At 42.5% G+C, this 21,385-nt stretch overlaps 1 protein-coding gene across 1 annotated transcript; it reads right to left on the bottom strand.

Annotated features, from left to right (window-relative positions):
* On the bottom strand, positions 5,268 to 21,182 carry ZC3HC1 (zinc finger C3HC-type containing 1). Its single transcript, XM_005679468.3, has 10 exons — positions 20,755 to 21,182; positions 18,788 to 18,899; positions 15,364 to 15,514; positions 14,775 to 14,858; positions 11,984 to 12,111; positions 10,499 to 10,653; positions 9,282 to 9,525; positions 8,740 to 8,952; positions 8,092 to 8,298; positions 5,268 to 5,707 (listed from the first exon to the last, which is right to left on the bottom strand). Exons 1-10 carry the CDS (start codon positions 20,898 to 20,900, stop codon positions 5,639 to 5,641), a joined length of 1,509 nt encoding a protein of 502 aa, XP_005679525.2. The 5' UTR covers positions 20,901 to 21,182; the 3' UTR covers positions 5,268 to 5,638.

The raw sequence follows: 21,385 nt of genomic DNA, 5'->3' as shown, positions 1-21,385 counted from the left end.
TCCAAATCTACTATTTTATGCTCTTTTACCCTCTGGAGGGCTATTACTGACCTACCTGGAAAACAGTCCATTTTTTTCCTCCCATATCTCACTCTATTGCTAGGTAGCTGACAGAAGTGAGGACAAAAAGCTTAAGAGTATATTAAGGTGGTCTGAATCTTTGGATAATTTTTGGATATACCACCAATCTCCATGACCTACCAGTCCTCCTCAGAGACTTTCCTACGGTTTCCCCTTTTCCTCTCATCCTAGGCAGCTTTAGTGACATGACAGTCAATTCAAACAGAAGCACTATGAAAAGAAAAACAGTAACCACCACCAACACTTCAGCCAGGAAGCAATGAGAGAAAAGAGAGCATGGGATAAAGATGGAATGATGGCCTTTAATTAAAGGGCTCGGGTGCAGCATTCATTTCCAAAGGTATGGGTCACCCAATCCAGATAACAGCTACACAAAGCCAAAGAAAATCTAAAATAGGAATAAAACTAAAAATAGCAAGGAAAACTGAGGAGGAAGAAGTGTTTGTACTTTTGCCCTTGGTCAAGTTGTACAAGCAGCTGTTTCTGTTCTAAGATGGAACAGGGTGGAAGGGATTTAAAAGCTGGCTCCAGTGTAGCCACAACTGGTATAAGAGTTTGATGAGTAAATGAGGAAAGCCCCCAAAGAGAATGTTCCACCTGCTAAGTCTATGCAAGTTGGCTAAAATCTAACAGCCAGGTGACAAATGCATTTTGGTACTGGTATCCCATTAGTGATTTTAAGATTCTTATTTCCCCTGTGAGAGTAGGTCTTGACTTGATGCTCAGAAAAGGAAAATCTTAAGACTCACTGAGCTGAAAGGTATTCTGAGCTGTGTCATAGTGCAAAGGACAGAGGCTGGGGGACATGGGTTTAAGTGGGGGCTCTGTCACACTCTGTGTTTCCCAGGAGGCACTAGTGGTAAAGAACCCACCTGCCAATGCAGGAAATGCAAGACATGTGTGTCCTATCCCTGGACCTGGAAGATCCCCTGGAGGAAGGCGAAGCAGCCCACTCCAGTATTCTTACTTGGAAAATTCCATGGACAGAAGAGCCTGGCAGGCCACAGTCCATAGGGCTGCAAAGAGTCAGACATGACTGAAGCGACTTAGCACACACACACTGTCACATTCTAGCTGTACGACAGAGCAAGACATTATTCAATGTCTGAGCGCCAATCTTAACCTGTGAAAAAAACATAATCTACTCAGATGGGAAATGCAACTTGTGTTAGAACAAAACACAGAATCCTAGAGGCCTCAGTGGAGAAAAATAATATAAGGAGAATCTGAAGGCTGGCAGGACTGGCCAAACTAGGAAGTCTGAATAGACTTGAACAGCTGAGGGTCTTCAAGGTACCATCTGCCTTGACCACTGGGACCCACACTGTAAAAGGTTCTGACCTGGGAGGGAGAGAAGAAGGTGTTGGTAGTTCTATTTACCCATGAGAAAGCCAGCAGTAGACAACACAGAGATTATATAGTACCTCTGTAAGCTACCTAGTTTGGCTAGGTATAAGCGGGGAAATTCTTTATAATGATGATTTATAATGCTATCTTTAAGATAGGAAAGTAGCAAAATTGAAAATTTAGGCAATTTCCATCTTTAAAAGGGTTTGCCAAGTGAAATAAAAATTTTTTTTCAAATAAAGAACCAAATAAGGAAAAATGGGTTACCAGAAAGGTCAAACCAAACACTTGTAGAGGAGACTCTTGAGAGTCCCTTGGACTGCAAGGAGATCCAACCAGTCCATCCTGAAGGAGATCAGCCCTGGGATTTCTTTGGAAGGAATGATGCTAAAGCTGAAAACTCCAGTACTTTGGCCACCTCATGAGAAGAGTTGACTCATTGGAAAAGACCCTGAAGCTGGGAGGGATTGGGGGCAGGAGGTGAAGGGGACGACAGAGGATGGGATGGCTGGATGGCATCACTGACTTGATGGACGTGTCTGAGTGAACTCTGGGAGTTGGTGATGGACAGGGAGGCCTGGCGTGCTGCGATTCATGGGGTTGCAAAGAGTCAGATACAACTGACTGACTGAACTGAACTGAACTGAACTGAACCCACAAGAATGAATAATAACTTGAAGTGATGTCCTAGTGTGTGGAAGAAATAAAATGCTTTGGAAGATGAAGCTCGTAAGTTCACGCTCATCTGTATCAGTCAGCAGTCTCCAGAGAAAAGAGAACCAATAGGATACATATAAAGAAAGAATTATTATGGGATGTGGCTCACATGATCACAGAGACTGAGAAATCCTATTACCAACCACATGCAAGCTTGGAAGCCCAGGAAAGCCAGTGGTGGAGTCCCCAGTCCAGCTCCAAAGGCCCATGAACCAGGAGCCCCAATGTTCCAGCCACAAAGAGAGCAAATTCGCCTTTCCTTAGCCTTTTTGTTCTGCTTAGGCTCTCAGTGGGTGATGCCCACTTGCACTGGTAAGGGTGATCTTCTTTACTGCGTTTACCAACTCAAATGCTAATCTATTTTGCAAACACCCTCACAGGCTGATAATATAATATTATCGGAAAATAATATTATTTTTGGCTGTGCTGGATCTTCATTGTGGCGCGTGGGCTCAGTAGCTGTGGTACTTTGGCTTAGTTGCACACATGGTATGTGGGACCTCAGTTCCCCAATCAGATATCGAAACGCTGTCCTCCGCTTGGAAGGCAGATTTGTAACCAGTGGATCACCAAGGAAGTCCCCAGAGATAATGTTTTACCAGCTATCCATTAACTAGTTACATTGACACATAAAATTAATCATCACCCCATCTGAGACCACACACTATTTGAAAGTATACTCATCCAGTCTGGTAGCATATTCACCAGAAACTTGACAGGCAGCCTCAAGCCCTCAGGCATAGGCACACCGTTAAACCAGCTGGCACTGAGTTCCCTGGTGGCCTAGTGGTGAGGTTTCTGGGCTTGCAATGCCATGGCCTGGGCTCAGTCCTAATTGGAGAACTGAGATCTCAGTTGGCGATGTGGCACAAACAAGACAAACAAACAGGCTGGCATTAAGGTCCTTGTGAGGTGGTAACGGTGACAGCATCGCTCTCTGCGGCTTTAGAGTCTGCACATTCTGAGCATTTGAAACAATGATCCTTGACTAGCGCACTGAATTCTCCTGACCTCTAGAACACCATTTCCAGGCAGGTATTTTTACGTAACTGAACTCAACAACGTTTAAAAATAAAGCGACTGTCTTCCCTCCGCACCTGAGCTCTCTGCCTTGATCAGGCAGGCCACAAACCTCAGGGCCGTCCATGACTCCTCCCATCTTCTTCCCTCCAAAGGCTGAAGTCACCACTGACATTTCTATCCAAGCACCCATTCCCGTCTCCCATAGTGCATGCGCTACACACTCCAGGATTGTCCTCCTGAGCAAACGTCACTTCCCTGCTCAAAACATTCTCCCACGGCTTCTCTCTCCCCGCAGAACTGCCTCAGTGTAACATGAGACTTCAGACTGGCCCAGACTGCATTCTTTCAGCGTTCTCTTCTACTCAGTGCAGAGGTCTTGTCACGGCAGAACACCTGCTCTTTCAGGAACTTAGAAATTCTGCTCCTTTGTTCAATGTTCCTTCAGCCTCAAATATCCTTTTTTCATTAAGCGTCTACCATTTGCAGGGCAGCTTTAAATGTTGAGATGATAAAACAGGACAAGGTCCCTATTCTCATAAAGCCTACATCTCCAACTCAGCCCAATTCCATATATTCCATAGATGAGAATTAACTTATACTGTTTGTCACTCTTTGTCTTGTGTAACATTTATGTACACATATATCTTCCAGGCTGGACTTGGAGGGTGGAACTTCTTGAGGGTGGAAACCAGGTGATCATTCATGCTTGTGTTATACAAGGGCTTGGACAGTGCCACACACGAGACTTAATGTTTCTTAAATGATATCAAGTGTATCCCAATTTGCTACCATTTATAATTTTTAAAAATCCCACAAAGCCAAAAATAGTATGGAACTCTATTTTAAAGAAGAGTGAAAACCTTTTTTGGTGGGAGGTATAAATTAAAATAATAATATAAAGACTCAAAACAAACACCCAATTATAATCTGAAACTTAGGCTTGTAGTCCATTTGAATACCTTGTGTTAATGATTCAACACTACTCCTTAAGAAATTGTGACCTAGAAGCGATGAGCTTCTAGTGAGCACACTTCTACACAGTCACTAGTCAGCAGATGGCTTCGCATCCTAGGCCAGAAGTCTCATTACTAGAACATTACAAAGCTACCTGTTAACCAATCTCTAAGGGGACCATGGAGACTGGAAATGAACCGTCATGCCATTCATCAGTGCCAAAGGCAAAGGAGTGCCCCTAGGAAAATAACCTGGAGGCAACCTCTACCAGTCTTACCCACTGATGGAGGCTTGATTTAAGAGCAAATTCAACACTATGTACCCTCTTTAAAAAGTCAGGATTGAGAAAAATAACAGATTTAAAATCTGACATACATGAAAAAAAGGGGGCTGTCCTTTAGACTAAAGAGATTTATGCAACCCATTACTTTTTGAATTGGATACTGCTGTGGACAAATCAAACATAAAGGACATTTTGAGAACAACTGGGAATTTTGTATATGGACTGAGTATTAGATATTAAGGGTTTATTTTGTTGGGTGCAATACATAGAAAAAAATTTTTTGAGAGATATAAAGTTTAGCATGGGTGGAGTATTATATTACATACTATGTTCCTAGAATACTGCAGTATGAAAGGAGTGAGGTATAAAACCAACCTACTGCAGCTACTGAAAGAAAATACATTTGGCAGAATACCTAGCTTCCTTCGTGGTCGCTCTCTCTGTGGGTAGTCTATTTAGTTGGGACAGGTCAGGGTCAACTTCCCCACCTCGGCGACAACGCCCCACCAGCAGTGAAAGAGCCCTGGGGAGCCCCACTCAGGGGAGCCTTGCGTAGAGGGGTCTCTTCTGAAGAGCCTGCCTCCCTTTGGCAGCTCTCATTCTTGTTATTATCAAGTGAAGGGAGAAAACCATTAGCTTACCATTCACTATAACGCATGAGGAGGTCTGGGGATGCAGAGAACAATGTCTTGTCTCTGTTCAGGAATACCTCTTCGACTAGAATCACAGATAAACTCCAGGCTTTGCAGCCAATCTGAAAACTAAAATTTTGACTTTGTTTACTGCTCCACTGTAGTGGTTTTCTCAGTTTCAGCTTCCTTTATATCAGCCCATTAGACAAGGAGGAAAATAGCTCTCCAACTGTAAGAATCTTAACAAATGCTTTATTAACACACACTGACATATTCCTGGGACATAAGAGTCTCCAAAACACTGCCCCGACCTCAGACACGAAAACTGCTCAAGGCTGGGGTCCTCTCTGGAGTTTTGGAATCAGGCACTCCTTCACCAGGGCCAGGCTCGCCCTGCCTCTCCTGCCCACATCCCTATGCTGCAAGTAAGTCTCCTCTTGTCAGACGCAGGCGGTGACACACATGTCTTTGCAAGGGCAGGGGCTCCTTGTGATTAAACCAGAAAGGAGAAAACCTTAGCATCAGCTGCTCAAAAAGGAATTTAGGCTTTATTTTTCAAAGCCACTCATTCCACTTCTCTGCAGGAAGGGCTGGGATATCTTCAGGATGAGCACAGAGATTCCCACTGCCGGAATATTCGGAATACCTTTCTTGATTTCTCAGAGAGACTCTGTAGATAGAAAAGTTCATTATTAGAGATTAAATTCCTTTACAGAGACAAAGGGTAATAGCTTTAAGATGCGGTCTGTAAATTTCTCCCACAAAGATCTAGATATGTCTAGGAGTAAATAAAACAAGTTAATTGTATACTGTGCTATACATAAAGTGAAACTGAAAATCGCTCAGTCATGTCTGACTCTTTGTGACCCCATGCACTATACAGTCCATGGAATTCTCTAGGCCAGAATATCGGAGTGGGTAGCCTTTCCCTTCTCCAAGGGATCTTCCCAATCTAAGGGTCAAACCCAGGTCTCCCGCATTCAAAGCAGATTCTTTACCAGTTGAGCCACAAGGGAAGCCTAAGAATACTGGAGTGGGTAGCTAAAAGCCAGACTAAGAATCAAGAAGCTTGAGTCTGCTGTGATACCACTGCTAACACACTCGGCGCCTCTACAATACGGCTTATGTCCTCCTCCAAGCATCTGTATGTGTCCTCATCTTTGTATGAGAGAGAGGATGACACGTGTGACCCGCCATCAGTGTAGCACCACACACTTTGCACTGACTTCTCATCTGTGATGCTGAACTGGCCCTGTGAACAAGGATTCAGATTCATAAGATGCCTAGCTGGTATTCATGAAATAGTCTAAGGCTGAGGAATGAAACAAAGTTAAATGACTCTGAAGAGTTTAAGCTATGACCTTGGCCTTCTCAGCTTCCTGTTTTAGCCAGCAGAGCTAATAATAGGAAGAATCTCACTGCCACTTGATCATGCCTGCAAAGTGATCTGAGATTCTGAGAAATGGTGTTACAGGGAGACAAAACAGTTCACTGAAATATAAAAGTTCTCAGGGAAGCAGAACACTTGGTTCCCTCTGCCTTGGAGAGCCACAGATGAGCACAGGGTCTCGGTGAGAGCACAAACACATCTAACGAGATAACCCAAAAGTTCCCTCCAACGTCTGACAGAAGATGACATTTTCACTGTTTCCTTATCCTCTTTGTGGCTGAATGTCTTAATAAAGCTCTAGGAGGGCAAAGTTTGAACTCTTACTTGTGACTGAGGGCAATTTAGTTAATACAGTGACAAAATGGAAAGAAATTTAAGTTGGAAAACAGTGCAAACTTTTTTTCTAGCTTCAAAACCCTTTATAGGAGAGCCTCTTAAATTTTGTAATTCCCAGTCACACAGCAGCTGTGGGGAATCTTAGCAGACAAGTTGCAAAAACAGACCTTCAAACTCCTGGAACTCAGGGCCACTTATGAGGCCAAATTTTCCCACTACCAAAAAAAAAAAAAAGCCCTGTGGGGTTTCCAGTTAGCATGACAGTGACAGAGGGGAGTTACTTAGAACTGCCATACATTTTTTCATGAGGACCCAGGCAGAGAGAACTCATGTGCAAAGATAGACCTAATCTCTCCCATTTGCAAGGTGGGCCAAAACATTTGTCTTCAGGTAGCTTTACGTACTTCCAAGATTTTAAACTGGAAAAATGCAGGGTTTTTTTTTTTTGGTAAAAACTTGGAAAACCATCATCTGCATATTTACTAAGGGTAAATGAATGTACATTCTTGAGCTTTTAGCATCACAGCAGCTCCCTCCAGTGGAATCCTGTAACCCTACAAAACCATGAATCTGGGAATGCTTCTGATAAACAGCTGCTGGCAAGTATTATTTTACTTTGTCCTTGGAGGGAACAGAAGTCAGAAATTACTATATTTATATCAAGCAGGTGACATGGCAAATTTGGAAATGAGCCAGCAAAGGAAAGAGAATGCAGTTTTCATGATTCCTTAATGCCCACCGTCCTCTTGCTTCCATCCGTGGCATAGAGCAAATGCTTGAGTTGCTTTCTCAGCTTTCGTGACTGGTTTGCTTTACCCACAACTGGAACCAGCAGCAGTCATTCGTGTGATGGCAGCTGAGAGTCAGTACACAAGCCTGGGGCCTCGGAACACGGCAAAATAACGCGCCCGCCATGAGGAATGAAGCTGTGCTCGTGGCAGCAGAGCACAGAGCTCCATGCAGACAGCTACGCTAACTGGCCAGGGCTCCAAGTCCAAGAGACAGCAACTCAGACGGAAAAAGCAGCTGCTCTACAACACGAGGCTGGAGCAGCAGCCTGTTACCTCTTGCTGTTTCTCTATCCCTTTTCTACTTCGAGTCATCTAAGTTGAGAAGACAAAGAATTTATCAGAATTTGGTGGAATGCCAAATGCTAAACTGCAGAAGGACTGAGCCGGTCCCGTGTTTGTTCTCTAGGATGAACCCAGACTGAGTCCATCTTGACTTGTGAAAAGTGTGGGCAGGCAGGGTGCTAATTATAGGAACAGCCTCTCCTCATCTCATAAACAGCAAGTGCTGCACATGATCAGGGCAACGGCTTATCTCACCGTGGAGTCGGTTTCAGCGGGCTGGTTAGACTGTTTGTGGGCCAAGAGGATGTTCAGCACTGCCTTCCAGCCTGGCTCTGCCGGAGTGCTGGCATCCACCTCCGTGCTACCATTCTCCCTGGTTTCTTTGCTGAGTGTGATGTTTACCCAAGGGCACCAGTCTCTGTGCTGAGACGTGGGATCAAAGAAGCTTCGGGAAGAGGCGTCCTGAGGAAGGAGGCAGAGCAGTCAGTGTTAATGAAGGGCAGACACCGTAAGTCGTCAAATTCAGAATCTCATGATGCTCAAATTTCTAGTTTTATGTTCTCCTTTAAACTCTGCCCATCTACTTCCCTCTCATAAAAATTCCTTCACTCCCTTTCTGTTAAACCACAACTTACCAGGTCTGTTCCCCTTTGTCACTACTGTCCCTTGGGCTAGACAAATTTATCATGTCTCCAGTAGCCATCCCAAAGAAACAAAAGGCAAAACCCTTAATTTTCCACCCCCCTTCTAGTCACCCAACTGTCCCATCTTTAAACTTATTCCCACAGCCTCCTATACCCACAGGAGCAGGCTCGGCTCATGCCTGCTTCTCCACGCTGTATACACGGTGAGGGCTCGCATGCTGCCATGCTCAGGAACCTGCAAGCATGTGGGTGGGCTCACCAAGCTGCTGGAAGAGCAGAGGCGAGCCCGTTTGGCTTTTCGAAGAGGACTAGATGGCACTTCCAGGCCGGCGCTGTCTCCTGTACCCATACTGCGGGTCACTGGGCGGGTTCTGGTGGCGGGGCCAGCAGCCTCCGGCTCGGGACGGTCCACAGGACTGGAGGAGTCCCCACTCCGAGTTCTGGAGACGATGGGACCTGGGCTCTTTTCAGCCTGAAGGAAAGGGGAGATGTTGGACAATGACATTAATGACTATGGTCTGGAGAAATATTTCTAGAAGTATGTGAAAGCTAACATTTATCTTTTTAACATTTTAAAAACTATAAAAATTTAGTTTCTGAACTGTGTAACTGAACTCTTCAAAAATAACAGATTTCCATACAAAATAATGAATTTAGCATCTCCACTGCAACTAATGAATAAAACCATTCTATGGTATTCTGATCAATTAACCTAAGTTAATTTCCAATTTTCCACCAAGATTTTTGTTAAGAATGATGTTTTTAAAAAGTCCACCCCACACAAGCCAAAGGAGTCTATACCTGCTCTGAGCCTGGGGAAAAGATGGTGTCCTGGCTCCGAGTCACCATCCTGCGAGGAGACTCAGGCACTAGAGGGGAGCGCTCTGGCCGGCCCTCAGATCCCGGGACAGGGGAGCTGGTCAGGCCCAAGGAAGCGTCCAGGTCGGTCATGGACGACTCAATCTGCTGGAAGCCCCAGAGCCCCACCTTCCTCATACACTGTGAACAAGTTATCAGGGAGAGCTGCATGGGTTCCAACAAAGAACTAAGAAAAGAAAAGAAAAGAGAGTGGGTTTTCTCAGAAGGTAATACTGCCAAGGGACTAAACATAATGATTTGTGAGCATGCTTCATCTCATCAAATCTCTGGGCAGTCCAATGGCCTAGGGACCACCTCCTCTCAGGGCCCCTATTCTCCAGTCTCAGGACCTAACTTCATCACCTCTTACGAATTTCCTATAGAAAGATCTAGGGGTCTTAGTGTGCCAACTATGGCAAGATTATTTTAAAGATCAAAGTGTTAAGTCACTCAGTTGTGTCTGACTCTCTGTGATGCCATGGATTGTAACCTGCCAGGCTCCTCTGTCCAAGGGATTCTCCAGGCAAGAATATTGGAATGGATAGGCATTCCCTTCTCCAGGGGATCTTCCCGACCCAGGGATCAAATCCAGATCGTCTGTGTTACAGGCAGATTCTTTACTGTCTGAACCACCAGGGAAGCCCCACTTTAAAGGTATGTTTTATAAATTTCTCATGTCCCTTTTAAAAGTTTTTCCCTATAAAAGAATAGTCCTTAATGTACCAAAGAAAGTATATTTAAAGTAAATCAAAATTGGTCTGAGTCTTCTGTCTCAGAAGGATTCTGTGCCAAACTGAGCAGCTGGAATGGAAACACCAAGTTGGGGCCTAGAGGATTCAGCTGGTGCTTCCTTGGTAGATTTCATCAATTAAACTGATTTTTCCTTTCTAAAACTAGAAAGGAGCTTCACTGCTTACAGGAACACAAATTTCCTACTGGGAAGTGATAGTAAAAGAAACAGTTCAGGTGTGTTCACGAATTCCTGAGTTCTAATTCTGGTTTTGTTGCTAATTCTTACTATCCCTCTTCCGCCCACTTAGGTTTTCTCTGTCACTGCCTTTCTTACACAAATACCACGTGATCTACAAATGCTAAGAGTAACTGATACACATGGGTATATAGTGTCACCACGGTTTATGTCCCCAGGCACATTCGCTAACCTACACGCCCAGCCACACACGGAGAGAATACAGGCAGTGACATGCACTTGGATGTCTGAGCCTAATTTGGTTGCAGTTTTTCTCTCATCAGTCCGGTGATCCAGTTCATCTTCAAGCAGGTGCAGGAGAAGACTGATCTTGTCTTCTGTCAAGCACTGCAAAGGAACCAACATGAAAGACTTACACGAATCTCCACCACCATGAACAGAAGCCATAAGGATGCATCTGGATGGTACAAGGCAAAAATCACGGAAAAAATGATAAACACAAAGACAGTTCTCTTCACTCAAGTAGACTTACTTCTAGCAGAGGCTAAGGTATCCACAGGCACTTCCTGACCTGCCCGGGATCTGCTGTGAGAAAGGGAACAGTTTTCCTGGAACTACCTCATCTTCTCTTAGTACCAACTTGCTTTCAAATCACCAACTCCATATTTTCTCTGAAATCTGTAAACTTCAAAACCAAATAATGACTACCACCTATGTCTTGTATCTTGCGCTGACACTGAATTTACTTTATTTTTGGATGTGCTGGGTCTTCGTTGCTGCCTGGCCTGTCTAGCTGCTTGCTGCCTGGCCTTCTGTCTAGCTGCGGTGTGCAGGCTGCTCACTGCGGTGGCTTCTCTTGCTGTGGAGCACGGGCTCCAGGCATGTGGGCTTCAGCTGTTAAGGCATGTAGCCTCACTATAGTTGTGGCTCCTGGGTTCTATAGCATAGGCTCAATAGTTTTGGCTCATGGGCTTAACTACTGCACGTCATGTGAGATCTCCCTGGACCAGGGATCAAACCTGTGTCTCTTGCATTAGCGGGTGGATTCTTTCTCTCTGAGCCACCAAGGAAGCCCTGAATTTGCTTTTGACACAACAAAAGAGCTTGCCAGAATCTTTACTTTTGTTCTAAGAATAATGCAGACCCATGACAGGGTGAAGAAAACTTGCCTTGGCTAGGGACATGTGGACATTTATAATAGGCATCAGATGTTTATAGTCTGATGCTAAAATATATAATAGTTTCTCAACTGGAAAAGCAAAATAATAGCTTCTATTTCCTACAGTTACAGTCTGTCTTGATAGAATAATCACAGGATGACAAACGGGACAGTAAATGTTCAGTTTCAAAGTACAGATGGGCCAAAGTATTTCAAAATTTCTGTTTACAAGGGAGAAGGGAGTTTATAACTTCTCTAACATTTTCTTTGGAAAATGGTATGCAATAAGCCACATTTCAGTATCTTCTGTTAAGTAGTTTAAGTAACAAATTGAGATAAAATTGAATTTATGCCACTTAGAGCATCGTATCTAAAAGTGCAAATAGAACTCATTTATTTAAACCCTCAAGTCACCTTTCCAATAGAGATTGGAAAAGGTCAGTTGAGAGACAAACAAGCAGTTCTCTTCTTAGCTATCTTCATCCTCTGGTCATTAAAGGAAATGCTGCATGCTGGTGACAACTGAAGGCCACTGTATGTTAGCCAAGAAAAACTCACCATCGTTTTTAAGTCCTCTGGCCTCAAGGAAGGAAGCTGGAGGTCCAAGTGACAAAGGCTTTGAAAACGATCTAGGAATTCATTAACAAGAACAGTGGGCTCATCCAATGGCAACATCCCAAATCGATCTGTGGAAACAGTAAACTGAAGATGATATTGGTGCAAATTACTTTTAAAAAGAAAGCATGCATAGAGCAGCAGGGGAAATGTAAAACGGATGATATTTGATGATATTAAGAAACTACCAAAAAAAAAAAAAAAAAAAGAAATTACCGATTTTTTTTTGGATAGGGCTGTGATGATACTTCTGTGATTGTTTTATTTTTTGGCTGCACTGTGGGGCATGCAGGATCTTAGTTCCCTGACCAGGGATTGAACCTGTACCCCCTGCATTGGGAGTGTGGAGTCTTAACCACTGGACCACCAGGGAAGTCCCTGTGATTATATTTAGAAAGCAGAGTCTCAGGAAAGGTTTCTCAGAAGCAGTCAGGTCTAAGCTGAACTGGAAAGACCAACAACAATGTGTAAAAGTAAAGCCCTAAGGGACAGCATACGTGGGGAATTTTAAATAGTTTCTCAGGCTTGGAACACACTATTCCTGTGGGGAGCCGAGTCGAAGAGAAGGTTAAAGTATAGACAGCAGTCAGGCCATAATTTTATTAATGTATGTTGATGAGAAACTACTGGAAGATTTTTTTTTAAAGGAAAAATATATTATAGAATATATGCGCTAGTTTAGAGACTAAGGGGTTAGCCTAGATGCAAAGAAATAAGTATAGCAGACAGTGGGGTGATCTGAAGTAGTAATCCCTCTAAGATATCAGTGGCACAAGGATGGAGAGAAGGAACATCCATGTGGAATGAAGGTAAATGAACAGAGGCCTGTGGGATCCGATCAAGCACACCAACAGCTGCATAATGGGAGACCCAGAAGAGAGGGAAAGGGGCAGAAACAACATTTGAAGAAATATGACCTGAAAACTTCCCAAATTTGATTAAAAACATTAACCTGTACATCCAAAAGCTCAAAATCTATGTAAGCAGAGAAAGAGCCACTATGCTAGAGTAAGTAGGAAGTGTACCAAGAATGCAAGCTTGATTAACACCTGTGATGACACGTAACTTGGTGAGAAGGGTGTTCAAGTTACAGTCACACAACAATAATGTAGAAAGAGGGTCTGACAGGAGGCTCTAAAATGAATAAGCCAGTGTTCCCAAAGGGAGACTCAACTAGATAAACACTACTCCTCAGCTCTCAGATTAAAATTAGATGGTTCTACCAATTATAAAGCTTCAAGCCTGCTACATATGACACATGGATTAATTTCAAAAAAGCTGACTCCCCCTATGAAGGATAGGTTGCAGAATATATACAGAATGACATTTATAGAAAAATGTAGAACAAATAAATAGTACCATATATACTGCCTCTAGATACTTGAAAATGCTGTAGATACAGAAACCATGTAAACAAATCATGGTCACTAAATTCACGATAGTAGTTACTGCAGGACAGGGAAGCAGGGAATGAGGCTGGGGAGGACTACACAGCTGTACTTGTAATTCTTTCTGATTAACAGAAAGAATGCAAGGTAAGTGTTTACAAGGGTAGCAAAATGTTAGTAATTGGTGAGGTTGGGTGGTAGATGTAGAGATGCTTCTTATATTACTATTTACATTTTTTTTATACTTGAAACACTAAAATTTTAGAAGTTACTTAAAAAGTTAAAAAATAAAACAAAGAGACACTTTCCATGGGTCCAGAGAGTTTTGTCTCTGGTCTTGTGAGCCCCCAGAAGGCTGTGCTCAAGGCTTTACTCAATATGCCTCCGAGACCAGCAAAATATAAACAAGTACCACTTGAGACTACGTTTTGGGCTCCCTTGTTCTGAAGAGCTTTGTGCACACATGAGTGGTTTCTGATTGGAGAGAAAGGGCATACTGCCACAGCTCTTCCACGGGAAGCTCAAGAGGAGCCTGCACCTGGCCTCTCCAGACTCCCTACGGCGTGGGCGTCCTTGGCTGTGACAGCCTTTGTTATTGTTTGGTCACCAAGTCACGTCCGACTCTTTTGTGACCCACGGACTGTAGCCTGCCAGGTTCCTCTGTTCATGGGATTTTCCCAGGCAAGAATATGGGAGTGAGTTGCCATTTCCTCCTCTAGGGGATCTTCCCAACCCAGGGCTTGTCTCTGGAATCTCCTGCATGCAGGTGGGTTCTTTACCGCTGGACCACCTGGGAAGCCCCTGTGACACCTTCACTTCGATGCTACCGGTATGTGGTGCTGTTTTACTGTCATAAACTGTAGATTTGTAGTCACTCGCATGTGCAGTCCTGTGAGTCTTCCTTAGCAACTGAACCCTGTTCAACTGCCACCATTAATGCCATTAGTGTACCAGGAAGCCTGGGCAGAACATGGGGCTGGTTTGCTACGGTAGGAAAGGCAGAGAGTTTGAAATCAGATAAAACCACGGTTACGGCTCCTCACTAGTTGGTTTTAAGATCTCTGATTCTCAGTTTCCCTACCTAAGAATCAGATTGATACTATCTACCTCCCAGGGCCCCTGAAAGGATTAAATAGGATAATGTATGCATGGTTTAATCTCTGTCATGTCAAATGCATTTAATAAAATAATGACATAAGAATAAATTAATGTCAGTGCCTCTTGCAAAGCACAAATAGAAAGGAGAAAAAAGAAACTTTAAAGACTAGATTTTTACAAAGAAATAGACAATACTAGAAATGCAATGACCAAAGAGATGATAATTGGGAAATGCTGGGAATAAGTACCTGGAGAGGGGCTGTCTGGCCAGAAACAGAACTTCTCATGGGCAGTACATAAGGCTTTCTTCAGCTCGGCACATCGTTCCTTATCTGGAACCCACATAGGTAACAATGCCTTAAAAAACACTATCACAGATTCAACATCCAATGGCCAAGAGCCTTTAAGAGTATAGATACAACTAAAAATAAAAATAACTAAGGCAATTTTTAAAGATATGAAATATTAGTAACTGCATCATCTTAATATTTGTCACAAAACAAGTTTTAAATAAAGATTCTAAGACCAGTTAACAAGGAGCTATTATGTATCTTTATAGGGCAGAGCATTCCAAAATGTGAGCCTTCATTAACAACCTGTGTTTCTTAGCCTAAAGTATAAATTTCAGAATCCTAATATAAACATACTGCTGTTTAGTTTCCCAGAATGCATACAGACAGGTTCACTCTAAAGTAGCTGAGCTGAAGAAAATCACAAATTTACCTTGTTATATATAGGACACATTCTTTGATCAAACACAAGTGGCTAGTCTTCAGAAAAGCTAGCATAGATATCTTTTGAACTTGGAGAAAAATGTAATTTGTACTTTATACTTACATCTGTCAAAATCAAAAGCTGGTTGTAAAGTGGCACAGAGGAAAGCCTGACAGCTGGAGCACTTCAGCATATCACACTCAACTGTGACCCAGCCGTATTTTGCACAGACCAGTGGAGACAGCTCAGAGGGCTTGCCTGCCCATTTCAGAGAGTATTCATGTTAAGAAAAACATGAGTACATTAAAATGAACAAGTCAGAAATGAAAACTTTAACTCACTCTTAATATAGTTAGGAATAAACACATTCAGAGGAAAAGCTATGGGAAGCCCTATATATTTTATATGCTTAAAATGTTTTTTATTACCAGTTGTGGGATGGAGTAGAGAAGCCATTCTGTTTTGCTTAATATGAAATACTAGGGACTGCCTTGGTGATCTAGTGTTTGGGAGTCTACCTGCCAATGATGGGGACACAGGTTCGACCCCTGGTCCAAGATCTCACATGCTGTAGAGCAACTAAGCCTGGTCCACAACTACTGAAGCCCGAGTACCCAAGAGCCGACGCTCTGCAACGGAAGCCACCACAATGACAAGCCTGTGCGCTGCAATGAAGAGTAGCCCCTGCTGGCTACAGCTAGAGAAAGCCTGCATACAGCAATGAAGATCAAGTGCAGCCACAAATAAATACAATACAATAAAAAAAAATGCTAAGGATTTGAAAACACAGTGAAAGTACCCAGATTTGCCTGAGCAATAGGGGATGGTGAAGGTCAAACAACAGAAATATTTATCACTCCTCTGTGGTGCCCTACTTTTACCTTCTGAAAAATAAAGTCAGTAAAATTATTCATTATTCATCCTTGCCCTAAATTTGACTGTTATATACTAATGTGTGTAGGTGGTATGTGTGTCTGAAATAGGCTGAGAGCATTAAGAGCATCTACAAGTATGGGGAAAATAAAATCATTTATTGATCTTTAACATTCAACACTTTTTTTTCTGTTTACCTACAGAGCTCTTGTTTTACAGAGCATATACACACAAAAAGGATAAAACACGAAAGTTGCAGGAAAGTTCTGTATTTTTACAAGGGATATTGGAATTTGAAAACATTTTAATAGCAGCAAAAGAACTGAAGGACAGAAATAGAATCTAGATATAAATGCTAAAGGAGTTTGAATTCTGTAGAATAAAAGAAGGAAACAACAAAATTCTGTGAAGCAATTATTTTTCAATTAAAAACTAAACAAAATTTTTTTTTAAGTGAGAGAATCACTTTGGTAATCAAATTAAATTCACTGAGAACAAAATATAACAAAATGAAATAATTGTTAAATGCTGTATCAATATTAGGAATTAATCCAAGGAACAGCAGTACAAGGATGGTTAAAATACTTTCTCTTGCCTGAACAATTCAGTCCTAAAGCCACCAGGGGGTGCAAGGCAGAGGAATAAGCCAGGAGGGTGAGGTGGGGGGGGACAGCTCAGGGCAAGGCGTCAAAGCCGAAGTAAAGAGGGAGTCCACATAGAGGGGGATGTTGGAGCACCCTGGGGTGCTGTAACCAAGTGAGGTGTAAAGAGTATCTACATGGGCCTCCCACTCACCAAATCAGGGGGCACCAGGAATTTCAAAATATATAATAATAGTAATGGATTAAAATCCATTGAATAAAAAAGGAAATCAGGAGACCAAGCTACTACAAACAAGTAAGTTACATACAGTTTGATGAGGAATTATATTTACGTAGTTTCAAAGCATATTCCCACAAAACAGCTTAATTACAAAGGAGGAAAAAGTTATTTTACAACAGTTAACACCCACTTAATCAACTGATCAAAATGATCATCCAGGTAAAGGGGCATATCAAAAGCATGGGCCACCTGACAGGATGCAACGAGAACACAGCATCACAACTTGCATCTCATCATAACCAAACATCAGACAATTCCAAACTGAGATACGCTCTATAAAATAACTGGCCTATCATTTTCAAAAGTATCAAGGTCATGAAATTCAAAGAAAAACTGAAGATTTTAACTGGATCTTCTTAAGAAGGTTATGATGACTGATGGGATGATTATGATGTGAGGGTTAGACAGTAGTAATTTATTATGTGAATTTCCCAATTTTGATGATTTCATTGTGGTTATGTAAAAGAAAGTCATTGTTTGTGGGAAATATTTGGGAGTCATGAGGTGTCACTTTGGCAACTTACTTTCAAGTACTCAAAAGAAGGTTCTTTGTTACCTGTACAACTTTTCTATTAAGTCTGTAATTGCTTTTAGATTAAAAACACTCTAGCAAATAGAAGGAGAAGGCAATGGCACCCCACTCCAGTACTCTTGCCTGGAAAATCCCATGGACTGAGAAGCCTGGTAGGCTGCAGTCCATGGGGTCACTAACAGTCGGACACGACTGAGCAACTTCACTTTCACTTTTCACTTTCATGTACTGGAGATGGAAATGGCAACCCACTCCAGTGTTCTTGCCTGGAGAAGCCTAGGGACGGCGGAGCCTGGTGGGAGGCCGTCTATGGGGTCGCACAGAGTCGGACATGACTGAAGCAACTTAGCAGCAGCAGCAAATAGAAAACGTCAAAAGTGATGTGATGTTGCTTGAGACTAGGTTATAAAAATAATCCAGCTTCTATCTTGCTCTCTCTTGCTTGCTCCCTCTGACTGAAGTCTGCTGCCATGTTGTAACTATTCCTGTGAGAGGCCCATGTAGCTCCAGTCAAAGCCAGTAAAGAACCAAAACCCTCAGTCCAATAGACATGAGGAAATTAATCTTGCCAACAACCACGTGAGTGAGCTTAGAAGTAGAACCTTTACTAGTCTAGCCCTGGCCAACACTTTGATGACAGTCTGAGAGAGGCCCTGAACCATAGGACTCAGCTAAGCTGTGCCTAGATTCCTGATCCACAGAAAACGTGAGATAATAAGTGTTTGTGGTTTTAAGCTACTAAGTCTGAGGATAATCTGTTGTGCAACCATGTATAACTTTCAGAGGAAAATCTTGAAAGAGACAGGAAATGTATTGTAGTCTAAAATAATATTAGGTTTGAGCACTAACAGCCTTACATCATAATTCCGGTTCTACCAGTTACTAGTAAATTGACCCTGGGTAAATCAAATAATCTACCTGAACTGTTTCCTCTTTGCAAAAATGAATACTTATTAAGAATACTTATTTTCAGATGTTTAAGATGAAGCTCAAATGTGATAATAAACATGAAAACACTATATACAACGTCAGTTATTATTCCTTTTTCTCTCAGGCTATTAGTTTTCTCTTCTGTGGGGGGGGAAAAAAGATTAGCAGTCAAATGTCCCTTAATACTTTATGATGTTAATTTTCCTAAAAAATTTTTTTACCAAGTTTAATTCTAAAAATTAAAACCAGAGTAAGTGGTCTTATTCCTGGGGAGGGGGGTGGAATTCAGCAGCAGGAGAACATGCAACTCACACGAACCTAAAAGGATATAGAATATGTTTCCACTCTGCTAAAGAAGGCTTCTTTGCTTGTAGATTCCAACGGAGGTTCTTCTGCTTGGGGTGATCCATTAACTGACTGGAATGTGGCAGATGTGTCCTTCCTAAAATAAAGTGGCAGAACTACTGGTAATCCTTTCAAGGCATCACTTTGCCTAAACATTTTGTATCTGGCTTCTCTGTACATCATAATATCAATCACACCACTCTAGATTTTAAACTTTCTAAATTTCACTTCTCTACTTAACATTTTCAGTAGTTCCACAGAATCCAAATTCTTCAGTCTGGCATTCAAATCTCTTTACAGTTTGGCCATAACTACGTTTCAAGCAATTTCTACTTCACCATGCTCTGCTAATCCTGTACTGGTAAACTGTTTTATCTCACTCTCTGGTCTCTGACAGCACTTTGCATAACTTTTGTAAACACAAAACAAGACTCAAGGCTTCTATCATCAATTATACAACTTGAACCACCTTACAAATTCAACTCTTTTTAACAGCAGAAAATAAGTTTTTATATTTCTACCTAGATTGATACTTGATACCCACTTTTCCCCCAAAGGAACTAATTTGAAAATTTAAATCTAAGTAAAGATTTTTAGGCTATTTCATGAAAAAATTCAAGGAGAAAAAAACAGCAAAACAATTCTTTTATAGTCAATGAAAGGCACTTCAACAGAGCCTGGATAGGGTAAAGGGAGGAACTGCATTAGAAAAAAATAATTTTAATAAAAGTAAGATTACATCAGGGCATCCCTGGTGGCTCAGCTGGTAAAGAATCCGCCTGCAATGTGGGAGACCTGGGTTCCACCCCTGGGTTGGGAAGATACCCTGGAGAAGGGAACTGCTACCCACTCCAATATTTTGGCCTGGAGAATTCCATGGACTGTATAGTCCATGGGGTCCCAAAGAGTTGGGCATGACTGAACAACTTTCACTTTCAAGATTACATCAATCATTATAACTCAAAGTAATTTATTCTAAGAATCCTTCTGAGAGTCACAGAGAGCCTCAGGGAGGTTGGATCTAGGAAAAAATTCAGAGGATTCAGAAATTTGGATAGAAAAAAGTGACATTTATTTTAGTAACCTCTAACTCCTGGGTTTTTCATTGGAAGGACTGATGCTAAAGCTGAAACTCCAATACTCTGGCCACCTCATGCAAAGAGTTGACTCACTGGAAAAGACTGATGCTGGGAGGGATTGAGAGCAGGAGAAGAGGGTCGCAGAGTCGGACACGACTGAGCGACTGAACTGAACTGAACTGAACTGAAATGCAGCACTTCTTTCCATTACGAATGAAGATAATTTAAAAAACCACAGTAGCATCAGCAGTATCTGTAAACTTGTCACCATGGAAGTTACAGATATTGTGTCCCCACATTATGGTTATTGCGTATGTTTTGAAATACTGTTTATGCTTAACACTACATCAAAATCACAGTAGACAACATATTTACTACTAAATAATTAAGCGTTTTACTAATGAAGCGTTTTACTGCATCACATTTAAATCTTTTACTTTCTGATAAACTGCATTCCAAAGTAAGTGGTATCCTTTATAATCCTATGCATTTACTTCACGCATTGAAAAATATAACTTTCTGAGGTGTTCATAAACTTTACCAGGCCGCCAAAAGTGTCTAGGACTTTAAAAAGCTTAAGAAGTCCAACCAAGAGAAATTGGGTGCGCATTTTTAGTTAGCGGTCCTCTTTTTTCCCTCCCGCCCCGCTTAAAAAAAAAAAAAGTCTGCTTAAGGCAAAATTGCGCCCGCGGTGTGGGATCCAGCATCTCCTGAGTAGAAGATTAAAGGCGACAAGGCGAAGTAATCCCAGTCTCTTCAAGACCCAGGTCGAAGCCGCCCCCAACGCCCGAGTTACAGACCCAGGTATCCCCTCTGCTCCGAGTCCCCTAAACCCTTTTCAATTTGCCGTCGCCAGACACAGGCTGCACTCACGCTTCGGCGCCTCCCTCTTCTGGGGCAATTCCCTCATCTATCAGCTGCCGGACTTTTTGGGGAGTCCCTTCTGGAGAGCGAACAACCGCACTCCAATTCTTTTCGACCCCCGCAGCAAAGGCAGTCCCCTCACTGGGCGCCGCCATCTTGGTCCGTGTCCGAGTTACTTCCCCGCGGGTGTGAAGGCTCAGGAACTTCCGTTCTGGGCGGTTAAGATCTTTCTTTGGCTTCCCGCTTGTTAGCCCGAGAGACCTGTGGGGCCTCACCGCGGGGCCCAGCGCTTCTTGGCCACGTTAGAAGGAAGCAAATTCTCGTTTTAGAGCGAGCTAGAGTCTTCTCTGGAGGTCCAGTGGTTAGGACTACGTGTTTCCATTGAAGGGGGCGGGTTCAGATCCCCTGGTCGCAGGAACTAAGATCCCGCCTGATGTGCAGCGTGGCCCGCCCCGCAAAAAAACACGAGATAGACCCTTGCGGGAGGGCTCTGTTTAATCACGAAGTTTAATCGTTTCTTTTATGTACGAGCAGACCTGGGTTGATAGGTTTTTAGAGTTCAACAGGGGTGAGGTGCTCAATTTAGTCTTAAGGTAATTAACTGATAAGGTTTAAAAGTTTTAACTCATAGGTTTAAAAA

The sequence above is a fragment of the Capra hircus genome, chromosome 4 (genome assembly GCF_001704415.2).
Source record: "Capra hircus breed San Clemente chromosome 4, ASM170441v1, whole genome shotgun sequence".
Lineage (NCBI taxonomy): Eukaryota > Metazoa > Chordata > Mammalia > Artiodactyla > Bovidae > Capra > Capra hircus.
The sequence above is the reverse complement of the archived record's forward strand: the minus strand, read 5'-3'. Positions and strand labels throughout refer to the sequence as shown.